The sequence below is a fragment of the Nicotiana tabacum genome, chromosome 8, assembly GCF_000715075.1.
Source record: "Nicotiana tabacum cultivar K326 chromosome 8, ASM71507v2, whole genome shotgun sequence".
NCBI classification, from domain to species: domain Eukaryota; kingdom Viridiplantae; phylum Streptophyta; class Magnoliopsida; order Solanales; family Solanaceae; genus Nicotiana; species Nicotiana tabacum.
Window position 1 is genome coordinate 202,211,322 of NC_134087.1, and position 18,929 is coordinate 202,230,250.

Here is an 18,929-nt window from a genome sequence, read left to right on the forward strand (position 1 = left end):
ATGGGGTGGTGTGATATGTTTATTTAATGTAATGGGGATGAGTGGGAAGATAATGGGTTTGGTAGAGAAAATGGGTTGATTTTAATTGATTAAAAGATTTATGGGATGGGATATATATAGAAGTCTTGAATCTGAAAACAGATACGAGAGAATACAGAAGAAAAAGAACGAATCTGAACAGAAAGAAAATAAGAGAGAGAAAAAAAAGAGGGTTGAACATTTAAGAGAGAAAATTCCGAAAAAATATATATAAACTTTTAAAAAAACTAAAAAAAAATCATTTGCTTTCTTTCATTATTTGAAATCAGAATTAATTGTTTTTCATCAAAGCTTGAAGCTTTTGTTTTGAGTTTAATACTCCACCGGTTTGCAAACTCTGTTCCTGGGTTGTTACTGCTATTGGACTTTTGTTGTTGTGCTGTATTGTTATTACTGCATGGCTGACTTTCTTCTTCTTATATTGGCAATACCAGGTACACAACTGTAATTTTGGCATTTTGTAAGCTGAAATGAAGAACGGAATGTTAAATTTTTAATTTAGTTTTAATTTTTTGTATTGTATTTAGATTATTCATGTATTATTATTCTGTCAATCACTGTCATTTGGCATAATTAGACATGTTATAGCGATATATTAAATAACGCCTTAACCGGATTATTAGGAAATATATTCAAGACGAATTACTAATTAAAACTGTTTAATAATCAAAATAGAAGAAATAACGTAAAAAAATGGCGTTATTGAATTAGTTTGGCAAAAATTGATTGATTCCTTATTCATAAGGTTTTTTTGTCAATATTAAGTTAATCGGAATCATGTAGTTAATTTCAGTTAAAACATGAATTAGTTTGCGAATCAAGTATTAGGACATGATGTGAATTAAAACAAAGTTAGTTAAGTTTAAATTGTTTAACTTTTAGAAATATGGTTTAGTAATCAAGTTTTTTTTTTTAATTTTCAGTATTTGTAAATAATTAATTTCAATAAGCTTAAGTCATACTAACAATATGTTTTAATCCAACTATGGGATAATTAGTTTTTTTTTACTTTTTGGGCAATTCCATGTTGTTCGTAATTATCATTTTAGTAATATTACTTTCCATTAATATTTGTTTTGAATTAGTAATTAATATGTTATTTTTAAGTATGTAGAGATTGACTTCATAATTATGGACAAACTTAGTAATAATAAAGATGTAGTCATTAAAGGGTATTCATAAAATAAGGGAGGATCTCGCTAACAAATAAACAAATATAAATAATACAAAAAATTGCAGTCCTCCAATCTTATTTATTTATTTATTTTTATATAAGAAAATACCTAGATTTCAAGATGGGCGATTTAGTAAAATTCACGGTCTTACCTAATAATATCATAACGCGTAGTATTTTGGCGCATATTTAATAAGGTTATTTTCTTGAATACGGGTGTACATTTATGTAACCCAAATCACGATCTTGACGAAGTCAAAATGCGTCAACAAATCACGTGTGCACTCGTTGTGGCGTGGCTCGAGATGCGTTTTCACGACGTTGCAATTTTGTATAAAATAAATAATGATAAAAGCGGTTTTTAAAAGTTAAATTTGCACATAAGTTTATAATACGTATTATATCAGATAGTCAAGCCAAATATAACAGTTGAGCGACCATGCTAGAACCACGGAACTCGTGAATGCCTAACACCTTCTCCCGGGTTAACAGAATTCCTTATCCGGATTTCTGGTTCGCGGACTGCAATACAAAGTCATTCTTTTCCTCGATTCGGGATTAAACTGGTGACTTGGGACACCCTAAATCTCCCAAGTGGCGACTCTGAAATAAATAAACAAATCCCGTTTCAACTGTCCTTTAATTGGAAAAAACTCCTTGTACCCTCGCGGGGCAGAAAAAGGAGGTATGACAGCTCTGGCGACTCTGCTGGGGAATTTTATTGGTAACCCTGAACCACTGGTTCGGGGTTAGAGATTCGAGCTTAGATAAATTGTTAGAGCCAAATATGACAATTGAGCGACCGTACTAAAACCACGGAATTCGGGAATGCCTAATACCTTCTCCCGGGTTAACAGAATTCCTTATCCGGATTTCTGGTTCGCGGACTGTAATACAGAGTCATTCTTTTCCTCGATTCGGGATTAAAATTGGTGACTTGGGACACCCTAAATCTCCTAAGTGGCGACTCTGAAATAAATAAATAAATCCCGTTTCGATTGTCCTTTAATTGGAAAGAACTCCCTACGTACCCTCGCGAGGATGGAAATTCAAGTAAGTTTAGGGATCCAGACGAACCTGCAGCAACATAGAGATAAATGTAGTAACTATGTAGATAATTTTGAAAACAACATTGCTTTATGAGCTTCAGTACATTGTTTAATATAGTTAATTTGTAGATAAATGTTGTAATATTGTAGATAATACACTAACACAATAACTCTCTGCAATGTCGAATTAAACATACCTGCACTTGTGTTATCGTTTGTGATTGCCAATTCCATATTGAAATCTCTTATGCTTATACATAAAGGATACGAACCTAAGTTCTTATTCTCCTTTTGGTCTCCATATACACACGAACCCCCATATCATTCCTAATCTCCATTGGAGGACAATTGTCGTTCACAATGTATTTGATTTCTACAATTTTATCTGATGTATCAATCGATAGTTGTTCTGCAATTGTAGAAATCAGAATTCCGTAGCTTGCATTCTCATCTACCACAATGGCATCAACTTCAAAATCTCTAAATCTGCCATAGTGATCCCAATTTCCATTCAATTTTAGCATTATTGGGATTTTTGACATGATTTCGTGTAGTTGAGAGAAAAAAGATGAAGAACAGATATATGTTCGACAATTTGAGTACTGAGGTCGATGAAGAACAATTTTGAATTCTACAATTTGTATTGCATTGTAGAATTTGTAAAAGCAATTTGACTACTGGAGCTTATGAAGCTTGCGTTGTTTTAGAATTGTAGTGAATGAGAGAATTACGCAGCAATGAGATCTCTTTCCTTTTCAAAATTCGAATTTAATGTGGAAAGAATCAAACGCAGATTTCATGCCTTCTTTTTAGCGCGTTTTAAATGGCAGAATCTTCCTAATTATGGATTGGTCTATAAATTGTAGTAAAAGTGTGGACTGGGCGGGTAATTAACAAATTATGAACATTTTTGGTAATAAGGTTTCATATATGGTATAGATAGGAAAAAATCCCTTAGTTAATTACCCGATATAAATAAGTTTTAGTTACAAAATATATACAATCCACCTTAAAAGGCTCCCAATCTATTATTTGTGTCTTCAATCAAGGGAAGTAGTTATACCCTTTTCCTTTTTTTTCTCCGCTTCTATTTTCTTATGTTTCCACTCATATGTTTTCTCACAAATCATCTTCTGATTTTTCAAAATCTCCTCGGTCTATTGAAATAGTAGGTTTCATATAACATTAGCATTAACACAGCCCCAGTCTATTGACAAAATCAATATGATCTTAGATTTGGTGAAAATGATTTGCAGATTTGGTGAAAATTTTGAGTTCAATATTTCAATATGAACTCAGAATTGGTAACACTTACCTATCTAATTTATACATAGTAAAAATAAATTTTATACAACTAATTATATATTATATAATTTATTTACAACTTATCTACAACTTTCACACATTATTTCTTTCCAGTTAAATACAACTACAATAACATACAACTTAAATATTGTCACGGTCCGGATTTTTCACCCTCAGGGGTTGTGATGGTGCCTACAAATAAAAGCTAGGAAAGCCAATTGTTCCAATTACTTAACCTTTTTCATACATTTTAATCCTTTAACAATGGTGAACAAACATCATATAAACAGCGGAATTGAATAAGCGGGAGAGACGAAATGTAACAGTTTAATATTAATACCGATACAATTCCACAAACTAAAAAGCTACCCAGATCTGGTGTCACAATTTCACAAATTGTCTAAGAGTACTACCAATAAGGGTCTGAAAGATAAATACAAGCAGTTTCAGAAATATATAGAAGAAACAGTATAGAAAGATAAAAGGAGACGTCAGGGCCTGCGGACGCCTGCAGGACTACCTTGGGTCACCTGAATGGACTGAAGACAGCATCCTCACTGCGGTCCAAAAACTGCAGCACTAGTATCTGCACACAATACAGAGTGTAGTGTCAGCACAACCGACCCCATGTGCTGGTAAGTGCCTAGCCTATCCTTGGTGAAGTAGTGACGAGGATAGGACCAGACTACCAAATAAACCTCTGCAGTTATATCATATACAGCGGAAAACTAAAAGCAGATATTCACAGTTAAAGATGAGAGGAGGAAAGCATGATGCGGGGAGTATCAGATAACAACAGAATACCAAAAAGGAATGTAAAGAAACCAAAATTCAATTGCTAACAAGAATAAGAAAAACAAACACAGTATTCACTTTCATATCTTTCTTGTTGCAGGCATGCAACCCGATCCCATTTCAAATTTTACTGTGGCGGCGTGCCACCCGAACCCATTTCATATATCTTGTTGCAGGCGTGCAATCCGATCCCATTTCATATATCTCATTGCAGACGTGCCACCCAATCCCATTTCAAATATTACTGGGGCAGCGTGTCACCCACTCCCATTTCATATATCTTATTGCAGACGTGCAACCCGATCCCATCTCAAATATCTTTGTGGCGCCGTGACACCTGCTCCCATTTCATATATCTTGTTGCATGCGTGCAACCCGATCCAATTTACAAATCAACATCAATCACAAAAGAATCCCGGCAAGGGAACAAGAGTATAACAATAACATTCCGACAAGGGAGACAATATCATAAAAAATAACACCCCGGCAAGGGAAACAATGTCATAACAATAACATCCCAGCAAGGGAGACAATATCATAAACAATAACATCCCGGCAAGGGAGACAATATCATAAACAATAGCATCCCGGCAAGGGAACCAACAATGCTAATCAACATATTAAGCATGAATAAATCTCAACGGAGTCACAACAATTACAACACTAGACCCACGGGCATATTTGACACCGACGTATAGATACGCGTCACCATGACTATACATCATACTCTACAATTAATACATAGCAATAAGACACAACTCCTAATCCCTCGAGCTAAGCTTAGACCAAACACTTACCTCGAAGTCACGAACACAATTCAAACCTCAACTACCACTTTACCTCTTGTTTCCACCACCAATTTGCTTGTATTTAGCCACAAGTTACTTAACTATATCAATAAATTCTAATGCATGAAAATAAGTTTTCCAATGATTTTCCAAAAAAGTCAAAAATTGACCCCGGGCCCACATGATCAAACCCCAAGGTTCGAACCAAAACCCGATTACCCATTCACCCACGAACCCAAATATATAATTTATTTTGAAATCGGACCTCAAATCGAGATCCAAATTCCCAAAATTTGAAAGACCTAAGTTCTACCCAAAACACCCAATTTTCCTCATGAAAACCCTTGATTTTGAGTTGAAATCATGTGAAAAGATGTTAAAGATTAATGAAAACGAGTTAGAAATGACTTACAATCGATTTGGAAGAGTAGTTGTCTTTGAAAAAATGCCCAAAGGTGTTTAGGTCTTGAAAAGGTTTGAAAAATACGTCTAAGTTATGATTTAGCAGATTGCAGATGTCGCAATTGCGAACCCTTAAGGAACCTGCTATCTTCGCATTTGCGATCAGATGTTCGCAATTGCGAACTCGCATTTGCGATAGCTAGGGATATCTGAGTTATTCGCATTTGCGAAGAATTGCTCGCAATTGCGAGAAAGGCTGGCCAGGGCATACTTCGCAATTGCGAAGTGACCCTCGCAATTCTCAAGCTTGATAGGCTCGCAATTGTGACACCTGAGCTTGCAATTGCGAGATTAGGGCCTGCAACACATACCAGCTGAAAACCCTCAACTTCCTAAGTTCAATTCCACTCTATGGCCTATCCAAAACTCACCCGATCCCTCGGAGCTCCAAACCAAACATACACACCAACATAAAAAACATCATACGAACTTTCTCGTGCAATCAAATCATCAAAATAACATCAACAACTATGAATTAAACACCAAATTCATAAAATCATTCAAGAACACCAAAATTTCCGATTTCTCAACTTTAAGTCTGTTTTTATACTAAACCAATTCTGATCTTTACCAAATTTTACAGATTCAACCTAATTATTATTTCAAACTTGTACCACGCTCCGGAACCAAAATACGGGCTTGATACCATCAATTTCAAACATCTTTCATTTCCAAAAACGCTATATATTCCAGAAAATAATTTTCTTTAAACATTCATTTCTTGGGCTTGGGACCTCAGAATTCGATTTTGGGCATATGCCCAAATCCCAAAATTTACTACGGACCCTACGAGACCGTCGGATCACGGGTCCGGATCCGCTTACCAAGAATGTTGACCAAAGTCAATTTAAATTCATTTCAAAAGCAAAATTTATCATTTTTTTTACAGATTTTCATATAATGGCTTTCCGGATACAAGCCTGGAAAGGGCACACAAATTGAGGTGAGACAAAAAGAGGTTTTTAAGGCCTCAGAATATAGAATTTATTTTTAAAACAAGTAATGACCTTTTGGGTCATCACAAATATAAATTTTATACAAAATTTATACAATCTATCTTTTGTATATTTTGTATTTGATATATACATAGTAAAATAAATTTCATACAACTAATTATATATTATACAATTTATCTATAACTTATCTACAACTTTCACATATTATTTCTACTCAGTTAAATACAACTACAATAACATACAAGTTAAATACAAAATTTATACAATATATCTTTTGTATATTTTGTATCTAATTTATACATGGTAAAACAAAACTTTCATACAATAGTTAAATAATATATATATATATATATATATATATATATATATATATATATATATATATGAACATGAAGCGCTACAATAGGTCACTAGGAACGCTTTATTAGCTTGGGAGAAGGTTTGCACTCCAAAGTCAATGGGTGGACTAGGCTTGATAAACATGAGACTATGGAATAAAGTTGCAATAACTAAAGTTAGTGGGACATTGATCATAAGATAGACAGGCTATGGATCAGATGGTTGCATGCATACTATATCAAGAATCAACAATTTTGTCAAATGGATATTCCTCTACAGGCTGGTTGGATGGTAAGGAAAATGTTTGAGGCTAGAAATACATTGGTACTGATTCAAAACAACACTGTTGGTAGTTTAATTAAGCAGATATATCTTCAGTTAATTGGGAACAACGAGAGGATTTCATGGAAGAGACTGAGATTTGGAAATAATGCTCATCCAAAAGCTCAATTTACATTATGGCTACAGATGCAGGGTAAATTTCTGACTGTGGATAGAATTGCCTCCTTGGGTGTAAATGTGGATCATGCCTGCAATCTATGTAATAGTCACAATGAAACGAGAAACCATATCTTCATGGAATGTCCTTACTCTGTCAAAATTTGGGAAAGTGTGCTAAAATGGATGAAGGTTCCTGTTTCAGGACAACACAATGGGAACAACTGGAGAATTGGATCATTCAAATAGCAAAGGGTAAATCACAGAGAGCTTGGTATTCAAGATGGCATATACAGAATGGGTGCATACAATATGGATTGAAAGGAATCAACGCAGATTTGAAAGGAGATCAAGGAGTTCAGATCAATTACTGAGGGAAATTTTATATGTGTGTAATATCCGAGCATCTACTAGAATTAAAGAAATGGTCCAACATCTTAGTATTTAGTTAGTTCTAGTAGTAAGTATTTCTTAGTAGCTTAATTAGATAGCAGACTGTGATGTAGTCATACTATGGTTCCTGATTTGTAAATATTCTGGTGATTAATAAAATTTTAATTACCAAAAAAAATTGCTACAATTTTACTACAATTTCGTCAATATAATGTATATCATGTCTTCTTCTTCGAGTTTCAATCTGAAATTCTGCCAAAAACAAGTCTAATCTTCACCAAAACACCCTCAAAATTGAGATATAAACTTCAAACCATATTCCCAATTGTTTGCAACAACACCCAATCCAAACAAATAATGATTTTTGAAAATTCAAATTCGAATTCAAAAGCTTCAAAGATTTTTAATGGCTGTCAATGGTAGAATTGCTGCTCTTTTTTCCTTTGCTTTACATTATTAAAATTAGGGATTGAGAAATAGAGAGAGAGACGTAGAGAGAATTTCTAATTTTTTGCAACAACATCCAATTCAAACAAATATTATTTTTTGAAAACCTAAATTCGAATTCAAAGCTTCAAAACTTTTTAATGATTGTCAATTGTGGAATAGCTTTTAATGATTGACAAAAGGGGTTGCTCGGATGGTAAGTAACCTCCACTTCCAATCAAGAGATTGTGAGTTCGAGTCACCCCAAGAGCAAGGTGGGAGTTCTTGGAGGGAAGGATGCCGAGGGTCTATTGAAAATAACATCTCTACCCCATGGTAAGGGTAAGGTCTGCGTACACACTACCCTCCCCAGACCCCAATAGTGAGATTATACTGGATTGTTGTTGTTGTTATTGTTGTAATGGTGGAATAGTGGGTGAGTGCAAGATACATGGTGGAGGGAGGTGTAAAGACAGAAACGTGGGGGAGTGGAAGATATGTTAGAGTAATTTTAGGACACTAATTATTATTATTAATTTCCTTAAAATGTACATAAATGGTAATTGGGTATATAAAATATAATTATAGTAAAACTTGAGTAGAGAGGGTAATATAATTTCATATAGTGTATAGAAATGTAAAAATTCCATTTTAATTTACAACCAACTAGCCTATATGGAGTATTTGTTCTTTTTTCGCTTTAGATGCTTTATTAAGGTCGAATGACAAAAATAGGATATTTCGATGTCATTATTCATTTTATTTTTCATAGTAAAAGAAGTTAGAAAAAAAAGCCTCATTAGATTTTAAAGTTTTTTGGGCAGGATTTTTCTCGATTGTTAGAATTTTAAAGCATGTTAGGTAGAATTTTAAAGCACGCAACAATTACGGTGATCGTCAGATTTTTGCGACAAATCTTGATGGATCACCAAAATTTTCATCAGGCTGAAAGTTCTGGTGATCATCATTTTCTAATGCTTCACTAGCATTAAACATTTTGGTGATCATCCGAATTTTTGGTGGTTCAAAATTCTTGCAACCGTGTTTTAAAATTCAGGCCCAGAGCATTTTTTCTCAAAACTTTTCTTAAGGGTGTCAAAAAATAAACAGTCCATCCAACATAATTACTTACTTTATTGATTCAATATTGCACATTTTTATATAAAGTAAATATTAAAACTAAGAAACAGGTAAAATTTCTTAATTTGGAGAATTTTTATTGAGAAAATGTCCAAGTATTGCATCATAGTAAACTATCTTATGTAGGCGAAATGGCTTCCTGGCCACTTAAACTTGTAGGGCTTTTGAAAGCCGATACACAAACTTTAATCTTTCCCATTTAAACACTCAAACTCGTGAAACCTATAACTAATAAATACATGTGACCATTGACTATGCTTATGTGGCGATAGCTTATCTTACGTGGACATAGTGCGTACAAGTCACATTCAAATGGCGCGTGTATCTGTTACTATTCATTAAAAAAGATTGTAAAATCAAAAAAATAAACAGAAACTATAAGGAAAACCAAAAAAGAAGAAGAAATCTCGTCCGCCGATTTCCATAATAGAAACACCCCCTGGATCTCGTCTTCTACACACCACCCATGTATCTTCGCATCATCCCCAATGACCAGAAACAAGGCTTCACCCATAACTCACAGCAACGACCAAACGAACTCAACCAGTCTCTCCTCCTCATCTACGCCTAACAGCGCCTCCCCCCCCCCCGGATTTTGAGCTTTTCTTGTTCTCAATCTAAAAGCTAGCTGCCTACCACCAGAAACGGCTGCAAGATAAACACACATACACGCAAGGGACAGAGAAACAGATCTGGGGGGGGGGTGAGAATGAGAGAAAAGGAGATGGGGAAGTGAGCGAAAAAACAAATGGACAAAGATATTTTTGTGGTTGTTCGGTTTGAGTGTTGAGGACGTTCGAGATCGTCGGCGAGTTGTTTTTTTTCTGGTTCGTGGTACAATTTCCAGATTTCTGTTGATCATATATTATCCATACTTTTACTCGTTTTCTCTAATTCACTTGAACAGTTCTAAGTATCCGTTGTTGTTCCTTTGTGATCGATTTTTTCTGCCGTAGTAATGTGTAAATTATTTGTGGCCCTCTTTGTAGTTAATTTGGCTTGCTGGGTCATTTTGGTACCTTGAGTTAGGTAAAAGTTGCACAGCTATGGTGAAGAAGAAAATAAGGGAAATAGAAGAAAAATTAGAAATTAATAAATTTATTCCAGCACAACTATGGGGTTTGTTTTGGCGCCCTTGATGTGTAACAATCCCATTGGTCATTTGCTGACTGGATGGACACGTATGTGAATGTGTAATACACGCGCATAGGGTCAAGGGTCAAATGTGTTTATTAGTTAAGGGTTTCACGAGTTTGAATGTTCAAATGGAAAAGTCCAAAATTTGTGTATCGGCTTTCAAAAGCCTTACAAGTTTAAGTGATCAGGAAGCCATTACGCCTTTTATGTAACTAATGTGTATTACCTCCCTTTGGTCTTAAGAGCTAAAAAATAAATTTACTGAAGTGAAAGTTTTAAAAGTTAAGAAACTTTGATACAACAAATTGCATTATTCAAATTATATCTAAAAAATTTATATATCATTTTCCCCATTTCCTACATCAAGACGTGACTATTTAAATAAAATACTAGATTATAAGATCTTTGTAAAGTACATTTAAAAAGTGGTATCCAATCGCTATACCTAAAAGAAGGCTTGCCAGTACATAATTTTGACAAAAGCAGCAAATGGAAAATATCAATAATGGAATCTTGAGTTGGCAACTTTAATGGCCAGCAAATTGAGGAGAAAATGGCATTGTAATAGTTATTATCGACTGTTTTTTTCAAAGTCATTTTCGACTTTAGCTTTCTCAAAAGTTGAATATGAAATCATGATAACTTTTTGCAATTATCATTCTTATCTAATTAGTTTTTCACTTCTTACTAACAACGTGAAAAAAAAAATCAAATATTACTTCAGGAAAATTTGAAATGAGTTCAAAAAATAAATATAAACGTAGCATATTAGTTGAATTTTGAACACTTTTTGCTAAGACATTAAGCTTATAATAAAAAAAATGCACCAATTTAACGCTTCATCACGAATTAGAAACATACAACAGTGATAATTATATTTCGATCCCAAATAAATTGGATCGATATATGAATCATCAATAATCATGTTTCTGATTGAAAACATAATCATATTTCTCATTTAAATTTATTATTTTATTTCAAGCCAATATTATATTAAAAAATAATTAAAGTGACGCTTAAAGTTATCTTACCCTCTTTGGCAAATTCGAGTCTAATATTTCTGCATGTGTGGACTTGCTGATATTATCAATAAATCTGATAATATTATTTTGGAATACGTAAAAAAAATTACAACTACTCCATCTTTTGTTAATAGTAAGAAAACATTATTCAAAATCATTGTTCCACGTAATACTCATGTATACGAATTTGTATTTCTCATTGTCAATTTACAAACTTCAAATGAGAAAAGTCAAAACATAAATCACTAGTATAAACTATCAACTTTAGTCTAGACTCTAGAGAAAGTGATGTTGCAATTATTAAAAACTTTGGGGGTCTGATAGTAATATGATAATAGTTGGGGGCCCTGTGAGAATGAGAGAAGATCTCGTAGCTGGAGACTCAATTATGGAGAGTTGTGGTTGGTTACTATTTTAAGCAATATTCCACCATTAAATTAATCGAGTTTTACGAATAAAATAAAATTAGAACAATAATAATACCATTTTTGATAGTCGGCTCTAAAAAAAGAATAACACTTATGATAATTCTTTTAAAGTAATAATGTATTCATCAATTGCGTCAATCCTGAATTAGATAGCTCATTTAAAATTTTCTACATCAAAAGGAAAAAAATAAAATTTTCTAACAAAAAGAACGGCCATTTTATCAAATAGTAGGATCGCACTATTAGAAGTGTGATCGCTAGAAAAAAACTAGTGTAAAATGTCACACTTATAATTTGTTAAAAAAAAAAATCTAACTCATTCACAAGCCAAAATAATGAGAATAATGCTATATTTGTTAGGGCCATTCAAAATTTAATCGTAACTGATAACCGATCTGTAAAAGTAGCTTAATGATTTATTGGTATCGAATTATCGGTTGGTGAACGGATTGAAATTTTATAATTAATGGTTTATCAGTTTGGGAGAAAATTACTCAATTTCCTTATTGGATAAACCGTTAACCCGTTAAGAATTACTAGTATTAGTACTCCCGCGATGCGCGATATAAATCAACTCGAATATGATTTGGGTTATTTGAATTATGTTACGTAACGATAAAATGTGCCACTTTATGTAACGATCGATTATGTGTGATCGCGTCGTTACTGTTGCGGAAGCCAAATGTATAGAGTGTGAATAAGTCACAACTACTATACCAAAAATTATGACAGCCACCAAATAATAAATAAGACAATAAAGCAACAATAAAGGGAACACCAGAATTTACGAGGTTCGGCTAATTTTGCCTACTCCTCGGAGACAACCAAATATTTTATTCCACTCCAAAAATACAAGTGAAATAATACTAAAGAGAGAAGATACAAATGCCTTAAACAGATGAGAAGGCAAATGAGAGGTATGTTTAAATCCTAAACATTAGGCCTTCTTTTATAGGGGAAAAATCCCCCCAAAATTCAAGAGCCCACCGATGTGGGACAAATTTGCCAAACTTCAACAAATCTCCACCTTGGCAAAATTCCACATCTTCAATTTTCTCTCAATAACAAATTTTGATTGTGTCTTCATCTTTAATCTTCAGTTTTCAACAATGTTGATCAAATCCAAACAATGTTGAAACTTGACCGCAGTCACCACCTTTGTCAGCATATCAGCATGATTCTCTGTAGTATGAATTTTCTTCACCGTGACTCCACCTTCTTCTATGATTTCTCGTACGAAATGATACCGAACATCAATGTGCTTCGTCCTTGCATGATACACTTGGTTCTTCGCTAATTGAATAGCACTTTGACTATCACAAAAAATTGTGATACCTTTTTGTTCAACACCAAGCTCCTTTAGCAATCCTTCAAGCCAAATTGCCTCTTTCACAGCCTCTGTAATAGCCATGTACTCTGCCTCTGTTGTAGACAAAGCAACTGTTGACTGCAAAGTAGACTTCCAACTAACTGGTGCCTTTGCAAAAGTAAACACATAACCAGTAGTTGATCTTCGTTTGTCCAGATCACCCGCAAAATCTGAGTCACAATATCCAACGACAGACTGATTGTCTTCCTGCTCAAAAACTAACCCGACATCTACAGTATTATGAATATACCGTAGAATCCACTTCACAGCTTGCCAATGCTCCTTCCCTGGATTGTGCATATATCTGCTAATAACTCCAACAGCTTTTGAAATGTCAGGCCTTGTGCAAACCATTGCATACATCAAGCTACCAACAGCATTTGCGTATGGTACCTTTGACATATACTTTCGTTCAGCTTCATCCATTAGCGACATAGTAGTACTTAGCTTAAAATGGGAAGCAAGTGGAGTACTAACTGGCTTAGTCTTGTCATCTATGCCAAAACGTTGAAGTACTCTCTTCAAATATTCCTTTTGAGATAAACAGAGTTTCTTTGAACGTCTATCTCTAATTATCTCCATGCCAAGAATTTTCTTTGCCTCACCCAAATCCTTCATCTCGAACTCCTTCTTCAGTTGAATCTTCAACTTATCAATTTCTTCCAAATTCTTGGAAGCTATCAACATATCATCAACATATAGGAGAAGATATACAAAGGAACCATCTTTAAGCTTGTGCAAATACACACAATGATCGTATTTGCTTCTCTTGTACCCTTGCCGCAACATAAACTCGTCAAATCGCTTGTACCATTGTCTAGAAGATTGTTTCAATCCGTACAACGATTTTTCAAGTTTGCACACCATATTTTCTTTTCCAGCAACTTTGAATCCTTCTGGCTGAGTCATGTAGATTTCCTCCTCCAAGTTTCCATATAAAAACGCAGTTTTTACATCCATCTGAACTAGTTCCAAATCCAATTGTGCTACCAAAGCCAACATAATTCTAATGGAGGAATGTTTTACAACTGGAGAAAACACTTCATTGTAATCAATTCCCTCCTTTTGAGCATATCCTTTGGCCACCAATCTTGCTTTGTAGCGAACATCTACTTGGTTAGGAAATCCTTCTTTCTTTGCAAATACCCATTTGCACCCAATTGCTTTTTTCCCTTCGGGAGATTGGCCAATCTCCATGTATGATTCTGATGAAGGGACTGTATTTCATCATTCATGGCAATCCTCCACTTATCTTCTTCTGAACTTTGGACAACATCTTTATAAGTGGTAGGAACATCATCAGCTACAATTGAGGTTGCACAAGCAACCGTCTCTATGAGACGAACAGGTTTCGTTATTGTCCTTTTTGGCCTGCTGGTTGCTATTGATTCAAGTTGTTGTTGAGGTTCCTGAGTTGGAATCTCCTCTACTGGCTCTCCTTCCAGAGGGTAATCTTCATTTGTTTCCTCCTCTGCTTCTTGTGTAGGAAAAATAAATTTTCCCTCAAGCTCCATCTGCTTAGAAGCACCTTCATTTTGTTTGGTATCTTCTGTTACCTTATTTACCATAGCAGATTCATCAAAGGTAACATCCCTGCTGGATATTACTTTCTTTGTGATAGGACACCATAAGCGATATCCTTTGACTCCAGAAGTAATTCCCATAAAAATAGCCTTCTTTGCCTTTGGATCCAATTTTGACTCCGTCACATGATAATATGCAGTTGAGCCAAACACGTGCAAAGAGTTATAATCTATGGCAGGTTTTCCATACCATTTTTCAAATGGTGTCTTGCCATCAATAGCAGCAGATGGTAAGCGATTAATGAGGTGGCATGCATATGTAACTGCCTCAGCCCAAAATTCTTTGCCCAAGCCAGCATTGGACAACATACACCGTACCTTCTCCAGCAAGGTCCGGTTCATACGTTCTGCCACTCCATTCTGTTGTGGTGTATGTCTAACAGTGAAGTGTCGGACGATGCCATCATTTTCACAGACCTTATTGAAATGATCACTTTTGTATTCACCTCCATTGTCTGTGCGAATACACTTGATCCTCTTGCCTGTTTGATTCTCCACCATCGTCTTCCATTTGAGAAAAATTCCCAACACTTCATCTTTGCTCTTCATTGTATACATCCATACTCTTCGGGAAAAATCATCAACAAAGGTTATAAAATAGTGTTTCCCACCCAATGAAGGTGTTTTGGAAGGACCCCAAACATCAGAGTGTACATAATCCAAAATGCCTTTAGTATTATGGATCGCTGTACCAAATTTAACCCTTGTCTGTTTCCCTTTGACACAATGCTCACAAAACTCCAAGTTGCAAGCCTTTACTCCTTTTAACAATCCTTGATCTGATAGAGTTTTCAAGGATTTTCCTCCAGCATGTCCCAAGCGCATGTGCCATAGCTTGGTTGCTTCTGCTTCTTTGTCATCACTGGATGTCACTGTCGCTGTCCCAATAACTGTACTGCCACGATAGCGGTACATATTATTATTCTTCCGATTAGCCTTCATTACCACTAGTGCACCGGAGCATACTCTCATCACTCCATTTTCTGCAATGATTTTGAACCCTTTTGATTCTAGAGCTCCCACAGAGATGAGATTCTTCTTCAAATCCGGTACATATCGAACATCTGTCAATGTTCTGATCATTCCATCATGGTTCCTTAATCGTATTGAACCAATGCCATATGAGGTAAGAGGGCTGTTATCCGCTGTGTGGACGACTCCATATTCTCCTTCTTGAAATTCCACGAACCAGTCCCTGTTGGGACACATATGATAGCTACAAGTCGAGTCCATCAACCATATGTCTGATGATGTTGATGACTCTGTTGTAAATAATGAGAAGTCTGAATCATCACAATCAGCTACATTTGAATCCATAATAGCCTTTCCATTGTTATGTTTGGCCTTATTCTTCAACTTCGGACAGTCTTTCTTCCAGTGCCCTTTTTCTCGACAAAAGGCACATTCATCTTTGCTGGGTCTGGATCTTGACTTGGATCTTCCCTTCTTTGTCCTCGTTTGATTTTGAGGACGACCCCTCACAAACAGTGCTTCTCCTTCTCCGCCCTTCTGTTTTTCTCGCTTTCTTTGTTCATAGCTGTACAAAGCCGAACAAACTTCTCTGAGAGAAACTTCGTCATTTCCATGGAGTAGAGTAGTCTCAAGGTGCTCGTACTCATCAAGAAGTGACGCCAACAACATTAAGGCCAAGTCACCATCATCATAAGTTGTATCCATATTTTGCAAATCTGTGACCAACTTATTGAAACTGGTGATATGTTCATTCATCGTGGTACCAGGAACATAGGTGAAGTGAAACAGTCTCTTCTTCATGTACAATTTATTTTGACTGTTTTTCTTCAAAAATTTATCCTCCAGTGCTTTCCATAATTTACTTGCAGAAGTTTCCTTTATGTATGGATATTTCTGCTCTCTAGCAAGGTAGGATCGAATAGTACCGCAAGCAACACGGTTGATAATTCTCCAATCTTCTTCTCCAATAACATCTGGTTTCTTTTCTTCAATGGCCAGATCTAGCCCTTGTTGAAAAAGGACATCTAGAACCTCGCCTTGCCACATCCCAAAATGTCCGGACCCGTCAAATATTTCGACCGCAAATTTCGCATTTGACACAATTCTTGTCATAAGCGAAGATGCCAATGATGACGTGTTGTTGACACTTGATGTAGATTCTTCTTGTTTATTGTCTCCCATATTTGACACAAATATTATTTAATAGCTGACGACACAAATCAAGATTATTTCCTTTCTGATGTAGAAGATCAGACTAAGCTGCAACTACAGAGCATACTCAGACAGAACCTTGACTCAGTTACCAAGATAAATCTTTTCTGATGTGGAAGATCAGACTATGCTGCAACCACAGAGCATACTTAGACAGTACCTTGGCTCTGATACCAATTGTTGCGGAAGCCAAATGTATAGAGTGTGAATAAGTCACAACTACTATACCAAAAATTATGACAGCCACCAAATAATAAATAAGACAATAAAGCAACAATAAAGGGAACACCAGAATTTACGAGGTTCGGCTAATTTTGCCTACTCCTCGGAGACAACCAAATATTTTATTCCACTCCAAAAATACAAGTGAAATAATACTAAAGAGAGAAGATACAAATGCCTTAAACAGATGAGAAGGCAAATGAGAGGTGTGTTTAAATCCTAAACATTAGGCCTTCTTTTATAGGGGGAAAATCCCCCCAAAATTCAAGAGCCCACCGATGTGGGACAAATTTGCCAAACTTCAACAAATACATGAAATCATTTTTCAAATCTCATAGTGAATAACCTGTTTTCTTTTTTTATATTCGTAATAACCCAACCTCTTGATTTTAACACATGTATTATATTTTACAGTCAATATTAAATAATACTAACCATGTAACATTATGATTTGTTTTGTTTTAGCACATTAAATTATATTATTTTAATAAAATTCTTACTACCACTTTATTTTTCATCTCAAATTCAAGTAAGTATTATCCTTCTACATTCTTAGACAAAAAAATTTCTCTTTTTTGCTATTTGCTTATAGTTTTTGTATTATTTATTACTTAATATTATTATATTGTAATGTGATCTTTTATTAGCTTATAAATGAATATACAGAAATAAATACTCCCTATATAGATTAGGATGTTGTTTGGATTAGCTTTTAAGCTGTTCAAATCAGTTTTTAAGTTTTTTTGCAGTGTTTGATAAAGTTAAAAAGTACTTAAAATAAGTAAAAAAAAAAACTGTTTTAAATAAGCCAAAGTAACAAGTTGGGCAACCCCAACTTATTGTTTTTTGGTTTAAATGCTATTTTTGCTTTTTGGTTTAAAATCACTTTTTCTAAGTCAATCCAAACGGATTCTAAATTTGTCTAAGATCTATTATGTCTAAAATCTATTCATTCAACTACTTCCATTAATTATGTTCCATTTATAATTCATAATTATTAATATTGTCCTAAAATTGTCAAGTGGCTTCTTTTTAACTTGCCACTTGGCTTAACCATAATGCATATCACCCTCCTTTTAATATAATATAGATTATATTTATATTTTTAACCGTTATGAAGCAACTTCTTAGCATCTTGAGCTTCAACATCATCGGAACTTGTTTTTGGGGTAGGACTAGGCAAATCTGGATAGTTCTTGATACTTTTCTGCTCCAATGAATCATTTAACTTGGTAACTGAAGCAAAATTTTATCCATAATTTATATTAACCGAACTTTTATTACTAGTTAAGGATCTCCAATTTGTATTTTGGCTTGCTTATTGTAGAAGATCTAAAATAAAAGAAACTGTCAGTTAATGAGAGCTTCATTAGCCTGCTAGAGTGTGATTGTGATTGGATCGTTTATCTATTGTTTACTGTCTAGCTTACTTATGTAATTTATATTGTCTATTTGATTTATTGATAAACTGGCGATAACTGTCCGATATTGATCCGACCGATATTTTATTAGATGACTAGCGAATTAATACATTTATAAGTCGATAACTGCTAAATCGAATAGCAACCCTAATATTTGTTGTCAATTTGAACCATCATTCGTCCGGGGTTTAGAACTATTTATGTTTTAGGAAGCTCAAAATTGTCTATGTTTTTCTTTGAGCATCCAAAATTAGAGCCT

General features: G+C 34.7%; 1 protein-coding gene across 1 annotated transcript; it reads left to right on the plus strand.

The window, feature by feature from the left end:
* The first annotated feature begins 7,168 nt into the window (after window positions 1-7,168).
* Window positions 7,169-7,594, plus strand: LOC107776463 (uncharacterized). Its single transcript, XM_016596365.1, has one exon. The coding sequence runs from the start codon at window positions 7,169-7,171 to the stop codon at window positions 7,592-7,594; it is 426 nt and encodes a 141-aa protein (XP_016451851.1).
* The last annotated feature ends 11,335 nt before the right edge of the window (window positions 7,595-18,929 follow it).

What these genes read in the sequence shown, in the direction of transcription:
- LOC107776463 (XM_016596365.1), top strand. Translation starts at nt 7,169, where the DNA reads ATGGATATTCCTCTACAGGCTGGTTGGATGGTAAGGAAAATGTTTGAG.